The sequence below is a fragment of the Oncorhynchus mykiss genome, chromosome 21, assembly GCF_013265735.2.
Source record: "Oncorhynchus mykiss isolate Arlee chromosome 21, USDA_OmykA_1.1, whole genome shotgun sequence".
Taxonomy (NCBI): domain Eukaryota; kingdom Metazoa; phylum Chordata; class Actinopteri; order Salmoniformes; family Salmonidae; genus Oncorhynchus; species Oncorhynchus mykiss.
Window position 1 is genome coordinate 63,172,219 of NC_048585.1, and position 16,335 is coordinate 63,188,553.

At 41.3% G+C, this 16,335-nt stretch overlaps 1 protein-coding gene across 1 annotated transcript in view; it reads left to right on the forward strand.

Moving 5' to 3' along the window:
• The window catches only part of LOC110500912 (voltage-gated potassium channel subunit beta-3-like), a 60,885-nt gene that overhangs the window by 10,004 nt on the left and 34,546 nt on the right, over positions 1-16,335 (forward strand). Inside the window, exon 8 of the mRNA XM_036958398.1 lies at positions 9,001-9,121. Within this exon, the coding sequence (XP_036814293.1) occupies positions 9,001-9,121 (121 nt within the window). The remainder of the gene's footprint in view (positions 1-9,000; positions 9,122-16,335) is intronic.

Genomic DNA, 16,335 nt, shown 5'->3' on the forward strand with positions numbered 1-16,335 from the left:
AAATGTGTTTGATGGATCGTGGGGAAAGAGCAGGAATAGGCTTTTGTAGGCTACAGTCCAAGCTATGTCTTCCAATGGTGCGACTGGTGTTGGCATCCAAAGATTATCCAACTTGAATAAACACTTGGGGTTAAGGACGACAGCAGTGGTGTAGTCTACAGCGATACGGATATCACTTATTATTGATATATACATAGCACATTGTTGTGAATCACATTGCTGCTCTCTCATTTAGCTATTTGCGCCTTACGGATTGTGGATGGATGTTCACAAATCTAAATGTGTATTTGAACCCAAAAATTGTTGAATTCAAGAAGTTTAAGCTGCCTATCAATCATTGTTTTTGAAACCAGTGGACAGCCAGTGAAAAATGCGCTCTTGCAACAGCTAATTAGTCTGGATCCCAGACGGTGGAATAAAATTGGGGCTTTTATTGCTCAATCTAATTCATTCTGATTATTTTTTTAATCCATAGGCCTAATGGACACATGCTCAAACTCGTACATTTTAATAGACTTAAAGGGGCAATCATCAAATCAAATCTAATGTATTTATATAGCCCTTCGTACATCAGCTGATATCTCAAAGTGCTGTACAGAAACCCAATCTGTAGTTGCTACATCCATTTTTGGATGGATATATATATATATATATATATATATATATATATATATATATATATATATATATACATATATACATACATACATACATATCCATTGATCCTTGAAGTATATAACTTATAAATGTTAAACTGTCACACTCTATGACAACCTAAACTATAAGCTTGTTTTTCTCCAATGTTTGTAAACATTGTAATAGTAAACAAACACGGTATAGCCTCAAAGCATAGTTAAAACAATCATTAGGATATCAAGCAACCATAGCTCTGTCTATTCATTTGAGAGGGTGGTTACATTTCTCCAGGCCCATCCCTCTGCTTTTTACCAAAACAGAGGCGGGGAATCCGTTTTGTTATTGTTTCATCTGTGGATGAATCTGCATCTGTGCCCTTTAAATGATTTATAATATATACATTATTAAACAGCTATCAAGATATCATCAACAAAATGGTAAACAATAGGCCAAAAGCAAATACAGCATATGGCATTCATTTTTCAAATGTAAATAGCACTTTTCAGCAGTGCTCAAAGCATTTCATTTTTTAAATGTAATCTTTATTTAACTAGGCAAGTCAGTTAGGAACAAATGCTCATTTAACCCTTACCCTACCGAAGAACAGTGGGTTAAAAACTTAAAATGTGTTAGGGCTAGGGTCCTTTTTTCAGAATTTCCGCCTGACTGACGTGCCCAAAGTAAACTGCCTGTTAAATCAGGCCCAGAAGCCAGGATATGCATATAATTGGTACCATTGGATAGAAAAACTTTAGAAATGTTAAAATAATAGTTGCGACTATAACACAATAGATATGGTAGGAAAAAAACTAGGAAAAAACAGATTCTTTTTTTTTTGAGAGATCCCATGCTCTTACAGTGGAAAGCTTAGGGGCATATGCAATTCCAGCTCCCAGATTGCAATTCCTATGGCTTCTACTAGGTGTCAGCAGTCTTTGTTCAAGGTTTCAGGTTTTTAACTGGTATAACGAATAAGAAATATGAGTTTTAGTACAATGACACAATCATCAAATCATCAAATATCCATCATTTTTAAGATTTTTTTTTTGAATTGCGGAAGATGTCCCACTAGCGGGACGCCTATCCCACGGAGGATTTATTAATTTTAAAAGGCATTAGAAGAAGACAAAATGTATGTTAACAATTGAATGACATCTATTGCAGATTTACACAGCTGGCCATGTATGGATGTTACATTTTACTTTATGGGTTAGTTATGTAGGCTTCTTCAAACCCATCGCTTTCTACTGTGTATAATAATACTATTAAATGATATATTTACATTTAAAACCAAAGTCTATCAGAATTACAGTCACCTTGATCTTCAAGAATAGGACTTGGAAGTATGGAAGTATAGATTATAGATTATAGATAGAAGTATAGATCAGCCAAATTATTTTACCTGAGCTTAACGCTAAAGCTAAGGACTTATTAGCCAGACCTACTCTGTTGTTTATGGTTTTGTTGTCATGGAAGACTGATTGGGCTCATTAATTCGAGTTGAAAAATAAATTCATGGAATGGGGCGGCAGGTAGCCTAGTGGTTAGAGTGTAGGGGTGGCAGGTAGCCTAGTGGTTAGAGTGTAGGGGTGGCAGGTAGCCTAGTGGTTAGAGTGTAGGGTGGCAGGTAGCCTAGTGGTTAGAGTGTAGGGTGGCAGGTAGCCTAGTGGTTAGAGTGTAGGGTGGCAGGTAGCCTAGTGGTTAGAGTGTAGGGTGGCAGGTAGCCTAGTGGTTAGAGTGTAGGGTGGCAGGTAGCCTAGTGGTTAGAGTGTAGGGGTGGCAGGTAGCCTAGTGGTTAGAGTGTAGGGTGGCAGGTAGCCTAGTGGTTAGAGTGTAGGGGTGGCAGGTAGCCTAGTGGTTAGAGTGTAGGGGTGGCAGGTAGCCTAGTGGTTAGAGTGTAGGGGTGGCAGGTAGCCTAGTGGTTAGAGTGTAGGGTGGCAGGTAGCCTAGTGGTTAGAGTGTAGGGGTGGCAGGTAGCCTAGTGGTTAGAGTGTAGGGGTGGCAGGTAGCCTAGTGGTTAGAGTGTAGGGGTGGCAGGTAGCCTAGTGGTTAGAGTGTAGGGGTGGCAGGTAGCCTAGTGGTTAGAGTGTAGAGGAGGCAGGTAGCCTAGTGGTTAGAGTGTAGAGGAGGCAGGTAGCCTAGTGGTTAGAGTGTAGAGGTGGCAGGTAGCCTAGTGGTTAGAGTGTAGGGGTGGCAGGTAGCCTAGTGGTTAGAGTGTAGGGGTGGCAGGTAGCCTAGTGGTTAGAGTGTAGGGGTGGCAGGTAGCCTAGTGGTTAGAGTGTAGGGGTGGCAGGTAGCCTAGTGGTTAGAGTGTAGGGGTGGCAGGTAGCCTAGTGGTTAGAGTGTAGGGGTGGCAGGTAGCCTAGTGGTTAGAGTGTAGGGGTGGCAGGTAGCCTAGTGGTTAGAGTGTAGGGGTGGCAGGTAGCCTAGTGGTTAGAGTGTAGGGGTGGCAGGTAGCCTAGTGGTTAGAGTGTAGGGGTGGCAGGTAGCCTAGTGGTTAGAGTGTAGGGGTGGCAGGGTAGCCTAGTGGTTAGAGTGTAGGGGTGGCAGGTAGCCTAGTGGTTAGAGTGTAGGGGTGGCAGGTAGCCTAGTGGTTAGAGTGTAGGGGTGGCAGGTAGCCTAGTGGTTAGAGTGTAGGGGTGGCAGGTAGCCTAGTGGTTAGAGTGTAGGGGTGGCAGGTAGCCTAGTGGTTAGAGTGTAGGGGTGGCAGGGTAGCCTAGTGGTTAGAGTGTAGGGGTGGCAGGTAGCCTAGTGGTTAGAGTGTAGGGGTGGCAGGTAGCCTAGTGGTTAGAGTGTAGGGGTGGCAGGTAGCCTAGTGGTTAGAGTGTAGGGGTGGCAGGTAGCCTAGTGGTTAGAGTGTAGGGGTGGCAGGTAGCCTAGTGGTTAGAGTGTAGGGGTGGCAGGTAGCCTAGTGGTTAGAGCATTGAGCAAGTAGCCAAAAGGTTGCTGAATCAAATGCCCAAGCTGACAAGGTAAAAATGTGTTGTTCTGCCCCTGAACAAGGCAAACACGTTAAGAGGAAAGTAATCTAAAAGTAACGAAATATAATCAGATGACGTTACTGAGTTTGGGGATTCCAAAAGTTACGTTATTTGGACAGGTAACCAGTAACTGTAACGGATTACATTTAGAAAGTAACCTACCCAACCCTGAGTACAATTTACAACCTCATTAGATTGAATTTCTTGATACCAAAGTTTTTAGGATGCAAGGCCATAATGATAGAAACCTCTTGGGAACTAGAGTATATTTCTAACCGACAGACAAACATGCATAGTTATCATCATAAACACACTTAGTTGTCTTAAGTCTCAACTAATAAGATTTAACTTCATTAGCTTACTTGTTATTGCTTGGTATTCCGGATGACTGACTTGCCTGTTACTCAGGCCCAGAGGCTAGGATATGCATATACTTGGTAGCATTGGATAGAAAACACTCTGAAGTTTCTCAAACTGTTAAAATTATGTCTGTGAGTATAACAGAACTGATATGGCAGGCAAAAACCAGAGGAAAATTCATCCTGATTTTTTAAAATATTTTTTTTAGGTCACATGCCTTTTTGAAATCTGACAACACGGTTGGATTATCAAGAAGCTTTTAAATGATGTATGACAATTGTATTTTCATGAATGTTTAATATTAAGATTTTTGTATTTTGAATTTCGTGCTCTGTAATTTCACCGGATGTTGTCGTAGGTGTCCCGCGAGCAGTTCATGCACCAAAACAGGTTTTAACAGAATTTGTACGAATATGAAGGTAAACAAATACTCTTTAAAGCACTCAGACATAGAGGCTACACCAATAGATCTCCACTCACAGTCAAAGCAGAGGTAACGATGGACCTAGAGAGTGGGGAACCTCCTAGCCAGTCCAGTGAGTAATGAGGGATCTGGAGCGTGGGGAACTTCCTAGCCAGTCCAGTGAGGAATGAGGGATCTGGAGCATGGGGAACCTCCTAGCCAGTCCAATGAGTAAAGACCTGGAGTGTGGAGAACCTCCTAGCCAGTCAAATGTGTAAAGAGGTACCTGGAGCGTGGGGAACCTCCTAGCCAATCCAATGAGTGAAAAGGTCAAGAGGGACCTGGAGCGTGGGGAACCTCCTAGCCAGTCCAGTGAGTAATGAGGAATCTGGAGCATGGGAAACCTCCTAGCCAGTCCAATGAGTAAAGAGGTACCTGGAGCGTGGGGAACCTCCTAGCCAGTCCAATGAGTAAAGAGGTAAAGGGGGTAACCTCCTAGCCAGGCCAATGAGTAAAGAGGTAATGATGCACCTGGAGCATGGGGAACCTTCTAGCCAGTCCAGTGAGTAATGAGGGATCTGGAGCGTGGGGAACCTCCTAGCCAATCCAATGAGTGAAAAGGTCAAGAGGGACCTGTAGCATGGGGTACCTCCTAGCCAGTCCAATGAGTAAAGAGGTAACGAGTGACCTGGAGCGTGGGGAACCTCCTAGCCAGTCCAGTGAGTAATGAGGAATCTGGAGCGTGGGAAACCTCCTAGCCAGTCCAATGAGTAAAGAGGGACCTGGAGTGTAGGAAACCTCCTAGTCAGTCCAATGAGTAAAGAGGTAAAGAGTGACCTGGAGCGTGGGAAACCTCCTAGCCAGTCCAGTGAGTAAAGAGGTAAAGAGTGACCTGGAGCGTGGGAAACCTCCTAGCCAGTCCAATGAGTAAAGAGGGACCTGGAGTGTAGGAAACCTCCTAGTCAGTCCAATGAGTAAAGAGGTAACGAGTGACCTGGAGCGTGGGGAACCCCCTAGCCAGTCCAGTGAGTAATGAGGAATCTGGAGCGTGGGAAACCTCCTAGCCAGTCCAATGAGTAAAGAGGGACCTGGAGTGTAGGAAACCTCCTAGCCAGTCCAATGAGTAAAGAGGTAAAGGGGGTAACCTCCTAGCCAGTCCAATGAGTAAAGAGGTAATGATGCACCTGGAGCATGGGGAACCTCCTACCCAGTCCAATGAGTAACGAGGGACCTGGAGCTTGGGGAACCTCCTAGTCAGTCCAATGAGTAAAGAGGTAAAGGGGGTAACCTCCTAGCCAGTCCAATGAGTAAAGAGGTAATGATGCACCTGGAGCATGGGGAACGAACCTTCTAGCCAGTCCAATGAGTAAAGAGGAACTTGGAGTGTAGGAAACCTCCTTGCCAGTCCAATGAGTAACGAGGGACCTGGAGCTTGGGGAACCTCCTAGTCAGTCCAATGAGTAAAGAGGTAAAGGGGGTAACCTCCTAGCCAGTCCAATGAGTAACGAGGGACCTGGAGCTTGGGGAACCTTCTAGCCAGTCCAATGAGTAATGAGGGATCTGGAGCATGGGGAACCTCCTAGCCAGTCCAATGCGTAAAGAGGTGATGATGCATCTGGAGCATGGGGAACCTTCTAGCCAGTCCAGTGAGTAATGAGGGATCTGGAGCGTGGGGAACTTCCTAGCCAGTCCAGTGAGTAATGAGGGATCTGGAGCGTGGCGAACCTCCTAGCCAGTCCAATGAGTAAAGACCTGGAGTGTGGAGAACCTCCTAGTCAGTCCAATGACTAAAGAGGTACCTGGAGCTTGGGGAAGCTCCTAGCCAGTCCAATGAGTAAAGAGGTAAAGAGGGACTTGGAATATGGGAAACCTCCTACCAAGTTCAGTGAGTAATGAGGGACCTGGAGCATGGGAAACCTCCTATCCGGTCCAATATGGGAAACCTCCTATCCGGTCCAATGAGTAAAGAGGTAATGAGGGACCTGGAGCATGGGGAACGAACCTCCTAGCCAGTCCAATGAGTAAAGAGGTAATGAGGGACCTGGAGCATGGGGAACAAACCTCCTAGTCAGTCCATTGAGTAAAGAGGTAAAAGGGGTAACCTCCTAGTCGGTCCAATGAGTAAAGAGGTAATGAGGGACCTGGAGCATGGGGAACGAACCTCCTAGCCAGTCCAATGAGTAAAGAGGGACCTGGAGTGTGGGAAACCTCCTAGTGAGTCCAATGAGAAAAGGGGTAATGATGGACCTGGAGTATGGGGAACCTCCTAGCCAGTCCAATGAGTAAAGAAGTAAAGAGGGACCTGGAGAGTGGGAAACCTCCTAGCCAGTCCAATGAGTAAAGAGGTAATGATGCACCTGGAGCATGGGGAACATCCTAGCCAGTTCAATGTGTAAAGAGGTACCTGGAGCGTGGGGAACCTCCTAGCCAGTCCCATGAGTAACAATTTAAAGAGTGACCTGGAGCTTGGGGAACCTGCTAGCCAGTCCAATGAGTAAAGAGGGAATGCGGCACTTAGAAAGTGGGTAACCACCTGGCCAGTACAATGAGTAAATCGATAAATAGGAACCTGGAGCTTGGGGAACCCCCTAGCCAGTTCAATGTGAAAAGCGGGTTCTAGATCATGGGGAACCTCCTAGCAGTCCAATGAGAAAAGTGGTAAAGAGGGACCTGGAGTGTGGGGAACCTCCTAGACTGTCCTTTGTGTAAAGAGGTAAAGAGTGACCTGGAGTGTGGGGAACCTCCTGGCCAGTCAGGTGAGTAAAGAGGTAAAGAGTGGCCTGGAGTGTCGGGAACCTCCTGGCCAGTGTTATGAGTTGGACATTATTCCATTTGTGTCAAATTTTTCAAAACCCTCAATGAAGCTTAACCCTATTGTTAAGAAACATTTTGAGGAGACAGAATCGATTTAACCATGGAAACCATCCAAATTAATTTCAGCATTTAGGAGAAACAAGAACCTCAAATACATATTGGTGAATGTTTCCTTGGGTAATGGGAAAGCACAAGTTAACCCTCATTTTAGATACAGCATATCAAATACCTGAAAAATAAATATATGGGAATGGGAGCTCCGGTTTGGCAGAACTTCCAGTTGGAGTCCTCCAATCTGGTCTATGTGACAGACTGTAACAGACTGTATGTAGGAGAACCCAAATATCAATTACTGAAACGTCTAAAACAAAACATGTATTGCATAGAGAGAGTGGATAAAATGTCAGAAATATATATATCCACTTTCGTACACATGGAAAAGAGCACATATCTATCTCTGGCCTTGAGTCGGGGATGGGGTGGTCCAAGGCCCAAAGATTGGCAGCAGAGAAAAGGTGGATTACCAAATTGGGCACACCCCCATCGGTCTCAAGGAGATTGACTAAAGTCCCTGACAAAGGCACTTAGCGCCAACTGTTTTATGCTTTGATGGGAATGTAGGCCGTCTGGTGACCAGTTTGGAGTTTTCTGGTACCAATCAATCTATTTTGACAATGTATTAAAATGATACCTTGGTTTTAACTGGAGATTCATAGAATGAGAAGGGTAATTGTCTATGTGCCCGCTGTACTCCTTGTGGGTAACAGCTTATTTCCCCCTTAACCTTAACCCTAACCCTAACCTTAACCCTAACCTTAACCTTAACCCTAACTATTAACCCTAACCTTAACCCTAACCTTAACCTTAACCTTAACCCTAACCATTAACCCAAACCTTAACCCTAACCTTAACCTTAACCTCAACTCTAACCTTAACCCTAACCTTAACCTTAACCCTAACCTTAACTCTAACCTTAACCCTAACGTTAACCCCTAACCTTAACCCTAACCTTAACCCCTAACCTTAACCCTAACCTTAACCCTAACCTTAACCTTAATACATTCATCCCTTGGGGGATTCCAATTATGTACTTAATTATTTGTTTATTTAATTGATCCAGTTTTTATGTGTTTTTATTTGTTTTAAAGTTAAACCTTTTTACCCTCAGCACTTTATCAATAATTGTCTTCCTCCTGTTATTGAACTGTTGTGGGTGACCCCTCGGAACTCTCGGTCTCTCATGTTCTCCCATCCTCTCCAGACCTGTTGTTGAACTGTTGTGGGTGACCCCTCGGAGCTCTCATGTTCTCCTCTCCAGACCTGTTGTTGAACTGTTGTGGGTGACCCCTCAGAGCTCTCTGTCTCTCATGTTCTCCCACCCTCACCAGACAGGTTGAATGTACAATATAGAAACAGGGCAGAAAGTTGCAAAAGGCCCGTGCAACCCAAGGTTTGATACCAACATAAACGTAAGCCCTCTTAACCCTAACCCTAAACCTAACCCTAACCCTAACCCTAAACCTAACCCTAACCCAACCCAAGGTTTGATACCAACATAAACATAAGCCCTCCTAACCCTAACCCTAAACCTAACCCTAACCCTAACCCTAAACCTAACCCTAACCCTGACCCCAACCCTAAACCTAACCCTAACCCTAACCCTAACCCCAACCCTAAACCAGACATCATGATTTGACGTGTGGTACTTCTCACTTTCAGTTTAGAAATCTGTTGCATTCCTTTCTAACTTTTCTGTGTCACTTTCTCACTGTGTGTGTGTATGTGTGTGTGTGTGTGTGTGTGTAGGAGGCATACTCAGTAGCGCGGCAGTTCAACCTCATCCCTCCAGTGTGTGAGCAGGCAGAATACCACTACTACCACAGAGACAAGGTGGAGGTCCAGCTACCTGAACTATACCACAAGATAGGTACTGTACACACACACACAACAGTGGATCTCTTTAGCACAAACAAATAAAAATATGAAAGACAGATAATTCACTTTACTTTTAACAATGGTGAATGAATCACGTTAAATGACGTAGCTGCAAGCTGTCTGTGTTTACATCCTCTCAGTCCAATCACCATAGACTGTTATAGTAGAGAGAGAGGTTACATCCCTCTCAGTCCAATCACCACAGACTGTTATAGTAGAGAGAGAGCTTATATCCCTCTCAGTCCAATCACCACAGACTGTTATAGTAGAGAGAGAGGTTATATCCCTCTCAGTCCAATAACCACAGACTGTTATAGTAGAGAGAGAGGTTATATCCCTCTCAGTCCAATCACCACAGACTGTTATAGTAGAGAGAGAGGTTATATCCCTCTCAGTCCAATCACCATAGACTGTTATAGTAGAGAGAGAGGTTATATCCCTCTCAGTACAATCACCATAGACTGTTATAGTAGAGAGAGAGGTTATATCCCTCTCAGTCCAATCACCATAGACTGTTATAGTAGAGAGAGAGAGGTTATATCCCTCTCAGTCCAATCACCATAGACTGTTATAGTAGAGAGAGAGGTTATATCCCTCTCAGTCCAATCACCATAGACTGTTATAGTAGAGAGAGAGAGGATATATCCCTCTCAGTCCAATCACCATAGACTGTTATAGTAGAGAGAGAGAGAGGTTATATCCCTCTCAGTCCAATCACCATAGACTGTTATAGTAGAGAGAGAGAGAGAGGTTATATCCCTCTCAGTCCAATCACCATAGACTGTTATAGTAGAGAGAGAGAGGTTATATCCCTCTCAGTCCAATCACCATAGACTGTTATAGTAGAGAGAGAGAGGATATATCCCTCTCAGTCCAATCACCATAGACTGTTATAGTAGAGAGAGAGAGGTTATATCCCTCTCAGTCCAATCACCATAGACTGTTATAGTAGAGAGAGAGAGAGAGAGGTTATATCCCTCTCAGTCCAATCACCATAGACTGTTATAGTAGAGAGAAAGAGAGAGAGGTTATATCCCTCTCAGTCCAATCACCATAGACTGTTATAGTAGAGAGAGAGAGGTTATACTGTATCCCTCTCAGTCCAATCACCATATACTGTTATAGTAGAGGGAGAGAGGTTACAGAGAAAAGGGTGGGGGACTAGCTGGAGGTTCAAACTGCTATAGTAGAGGGAGAGAGGTTATAGAGAAAAGGGTAGGGGACTAGGTAGAGGTTCAGACTGCTATAGTAGAGGGAGGGAGGTTATAGAGAAAAGGGTGGGGGACTAGGTAGAGGTTCAGACTGCTATAGTAGAGGGAGAGGTTACAGAGAAAAGGGTGGGGGACTAGCTGGAGGTTCAGACTGCTACAGTAGAGGGAGAGAGGTTACAGAGAAAAGGGTAGGGGACTAGGTAGAGGTTCAGACTGCTATAGTAGAGGGAGAGAGGTTATAGAGAAAAGGGTGGGGGACTAGGTAGAGGTTCAGACTGCTATAGTAGAGGGAGAGGTTACAGAGAAAAGGGTGGGGGACTAGCTGGAGGTTCAGACTGCTACAGTAGAGGGAGAGGTTACAGAGAAAAGGGTAGGGGACTAGGTAGAGGTTCAGACTGCTACAGTAGAGGGAGAGGTTACAGAGAAAAGGGTAGGGGACTAGGTAGAGGTTCAGACTGCTATAGTAGAGGGAGAGGTTACAGAGAAAAGGGTGGGGGACTAGGTAGAGGTTCAGACTGCTATGGTAGAGGGAGAGAGGTTACAGAGAAAAGGGTGGGGGACTAGCTGGAGGTTCAGATCTCCTGGAGAGGTACCCTCCTGTAGCTTATCAAGCAGCTAATTATTAGACACAGGTGAACTAGATTAGGGTTGGAGAAAACCTAAAAGATGGTAACTCTCCAAGAGCCCTGAAACAGATCATACTGGATGTTGTGTTAAGTCTGTGGATTCCATCTTCTTCTGGTCATCCTCATCGTGGTACTCCAGACCTCTGGGGCCTGATTGGGTCATCCCCATCATGGTACTACAGACCTCTGGGGCCTGATTGGGTTACCCTCATCATGGTACTCCAGACCTCTGGGGCCTGATTGGGTCATCCTCATCGTGGTACTCCAGACCTCTGGGCCTGATTGGGTCATCCTCATCGTGGTACTACAGATCTCTGGGCCTGATTGGTGACACACTTCTTACACTGCCCCAGCTAACACACCTGAATAAACTAATAAACTAACCCCAGCTAACACACCTGAATAAACTAATTAACTAATAAACTAACCCCAGCTAACACGCCTGAATAAACTAATGAACTAACACACTAACCCCAGCTAACACACCTTAATTTACTAATTAACTAATAAACTAACCCCAGCTAACATACCTGAATAAACTAATAAACTAATAAACTAACCCTAAACCCAGCTAACACACCTGAATAAACTAAATAACTAATAAACTAACCCTTACCCCAGCTAACACACCTGAATAAACTAATTAACTAATAAACCAACTCCAGCTGACACACCTGAATAAACTAATTAACTAATAAACTAACCCTAACCCAGCTAACACACCTGAATAAACTAATTAACTAATAAACCAACTCCAGCTAACACACCTGAATAAACAAATGTATTAATAAACTAACCCCAGCTAACACACCTGAATAAACTAATTAACTAATAAACTAACCCCAGCTAACACACCTGAATAAACTAATTAACTAATAAACTAACCCTAACCCCAGCTAACACACCTGAATAAACTAATTAACTAATAAACTAACCCCAGCTAACACACCTGAATAAACGAATTAACTAATAAACTAACCCCAGCTAACACACCTGAATAAACTAATTAACTAATAAACTAACCCCAGCTAACACACCTGAATAAACTAATTAACTAATAAACTAACCCCAGCTAACACACCTGAATAAACTAATTAACTAATAAACCAACTCCAGCTAACACACCCAAATAAACTAATTAACTAATAAACTAACCCTAACCCAAGCTAACACGCCTGAATAAACAAATTAACTAATAAACTAATCCCAGCTAACACACCTGAATAAACTAATGAACTAATAAACTAACCCCAGCTAACACACCTGAATAAACTAATGAACTAATAAACTAACCCCAGCTAACACACCTGAATAAACTAATAAACTAACCCCAGCTAACATACCTGAATAAACTAATAAACTAACCCCAGCTAACACACCTGAATAAACTAATAAACTAACCCAGCTAACACACCTTAATAAACTAATAAACTAACCCCAGCTAACACACCTGAATAAACTAATAAACTAACCCAGCTAACACACCTGAATAAACTAATAAACTAACCCCAGCTAACACACCTGAATAAACTAATAAACTAACCCCAGCTAACACACCTGAATAAACTAATAAACTAACCCCAGCTAACACACCTGAATAAACTAATAAACTAACCCCAGCTAACACACCTGAATAAACTAATAAACTAACCCAGCTAACACACCTGAATAAACTAATAAACTAACCCCAGCTAACACACCTGAATAAACTAATAAACTAACCCAGCTAACACACCTGAATAAACTAATAAACTAACCCCAGCTAACACACCTGAATAAACTAATAAACTAACCCCAGCTAACACACCTGAATAAACTAATAAACTAACCCCAGCTAACACACCTGAATAAACTAATAAACTAACCCCAGCTAACACACCTGAATAAACTAATAAACTAACCCAGCTAACACACCTGAATAAACTAATAAACTAACCCAGCTAACACACCTGAATAAACTAATAAACTAACCCAGCTAACACACCTGAATAAACTAATAAACTAACCCAGCTAACACACCTGAATAAACTAATTAACTAATAAACTAACCCCAGCTAACACACCTGAATAAACTAATGAACTAATAAACTAACCCTAGCTAACACACCTGAATAAACTAATAAACTAACCCCAGCTAACACACCTTAATAAACTAATAAACTAACCCAGCTAACACACCTGAATAAACTAATAAACTAACCCAGCTAACACACCTTAATAAACTAATAAACTAACCCTAACCCCAGCTAACACACCTGAATAAACTAATTAACTAATAAACTAACCCCAGCTAACACACCTGAATAAACTAATTAACTAATAAACTAACCCCAGCTAACACACCTGAATAAACTAATTAACTAATAAACTAACCCTAGCTAACACACCTGAATAAACTAATTAACTAATAAACTAACCCTAACCCCAGCTAACACATCTGAATAAACTAATAAACTAACCCCAGCTAACACACCTGAATAAACTAATGAACTAATAAACTAACCCCAGCTAACACACCTTAATAAACTAATAAACTAACCCTAACCCCAGCTAACACACCTGAATAAACTAATTAACTAATAAACTAACCCCAGCTAACACACCTGAATAAACTAATTAACTAATAAACTAACCCCAGCTAACACACCTGAATAAACTAATTAACTAATAAACTAACCCCAGCTAACACACCTGAATAAACTAATTAACTAATAAACTAACCCCAGCTAACACACCTGAATAAACTAATAAACTAATAAACTAACCCCAGCTAACACACCTGAATAAACTAATTAACTAATAAACTAACCCTAACCCCAGCTAACACACCCAAATAAACAAATTAACTAATAAACTAACCCCAGCTAACGCACCTGAATAAACTAATTAACTAATAAACTAACCCTAGCTAACACACCTGAATAAACTAATTAACTAATAAACTAACCCTAACCCCAGCTAACACACCTGAATTTACTAATTAACTAATAAACTAACCCCAGCTAACACACCTGAATAAACAAATTTACTAATAGACTAACCCCAGCTAACACACCTGAATAAACTAATAAACTAACCCAGCTAACACACCTGAATAAACTAATAAACTAACCCAGCTAACACACCTGAATAAACTAATAAACTAACCCCAGCTAACACACCTGAATAAACTAATAAACTAACCCCAGCTAACACACCTGAATAAACTAATAAACTAACCCCAGCTAACACACCTGAATAAACTAATAAACTAACCCCAGCTAACACACCTGAATAAACTAATAAACTAACCCAGCTAACACACCTGAATAAACTAATAAACTAACCCCAGCTAACACACCTGAATAAACTAATAAACTAACCCAGCTAACACACCTGAATAAACTAATAAACTAACCCCAGCTAACACACCTGAATAAACTAATAAACTAACCCCAGCTAACACACCTGAATAAACTAATAAACTAACCCCAGCTAACACACCTGAATAAACTAATAAACTAACCCCAGCTAACACACCTGAATAAACTAATAAACTAACCCAGCTAACACACCTGAATAAACTAATAAACTAACCCAGCTAACACACCTGAATAAACTAATAAACTAACCCAGCTAACACACCTGAATAAACTAATAAACTAACCCAGCTAACACACCTGAATAAACTAATTAACTAATAAACTAACCCCAGCTAACACACCTGAATAAACTAATGAACTAATAAACTAACCCTAGCTAACACACCTGAATAAACTAATAAACTAACCCCAGCTAACACACCTTAATAAACTAATAAACTAACCCAGCTAACACACCTGAATAAACTAATAAACTAACCCAGCTAACACACCTTAATAAACTAATAAACTAACCCTAACCCCAGCTAACACACCTGAATAAACTAATTAACTAATAAACTAACCCCAGCTAACACACCTGAATAAACTAATTAACTAATAAACTAACCCCAGCTAACACACCTGAATAAACTAATTAACTAATAAACTAACCCTAGCTAACACACCTGAATAAACTAATTAACTAATAAACTAACCCTAACCCCAGCTAACACATCTGAATAAACTAATAAACTAACCCCAGCTAACACACCTGAATAAACTAATGAACTAATAAACTAACCCCAGCTAACACACCTTAATAAACTAATAAACTAACCCTAACCCCAGCTAACACACCTGAATAAACTAATTAACTAATAAACTAACCCCAGCTAACACACCTGAATAAACTAATTAACTAATAAACTAACCCCAGCTAACACACCTGAATAAACTAATTAACTAATAAACTAACCCCAGCTAACACACCTGAATAAACTAATTAACTAATAAACTAACCCCAGCTAACACACCTGAATAAACTAATAAACTAATAAACTAACCCCAGCTAACACACCTGAATAAACTAATTAACTAATAAACTAACCCTAACCCCAGCTAACACACCCAAATAAACAAATTAACTAATAAACTAACCCCAGCTAACGCACCTGAATAAACTAATTAACTAATAAACTAACCCTAGCTAACACACCTGAATAAACTAATTAACTAATAAACTAACCCTAACCCCAGCTAACACACCTGAATTTACTAATTAACTAATAAACTAACCCCAGCTAACACACCTGAATAAACAAATTTACTAATAGACTAACCCCAGCTAACACACCTGAATGAACTAATTAACTAAAAAACTAACCCTAACCCAGCTAACACACCTGAATAAACTAATTAACTAATAAACTAACCCCAGCTAACACACCTGAATAAACAAATGTATTAATAAACTAACCCCAGCTAACACACCTGAATAAACAAATGTATTAATAAACTAACCCAGCTAACACACCTGAATAAACTAATTAACTAATAAACTAACCCTAACCCCAGCTAACACACCTGAATAAACTAATTAACTAAAAAACTAACCCTAACCCCAGCTAACACACCTGAATAAACTAATTAACTAATAAACTAACCCTTACCCCAGCTAACACACCTGAATAAACTAATTAACTAATAAACTAACCCTAACCCAGCTAACACACCTGAATAAACTAATTAACTAATAAACTAACCCCAGCTAACACACCTGAATAAACAAATGTATTAATAAACTAACCCAGCTAACACACCTGAATAAACTAATTAACTAATAAACTAACCCTAACCCCAGCTAACACATCTGAATAAACTAATAAACTAACCCCAGCTAACACACCTGAATAAACTAATGAACTAATAAACTAACCCCAGCTAACACACCTTAATAAACTAATAAACTAACCCTAACCCCAGCTAACACACCTGAATAAACTAATTAACTAATAAACTAACCCCAGC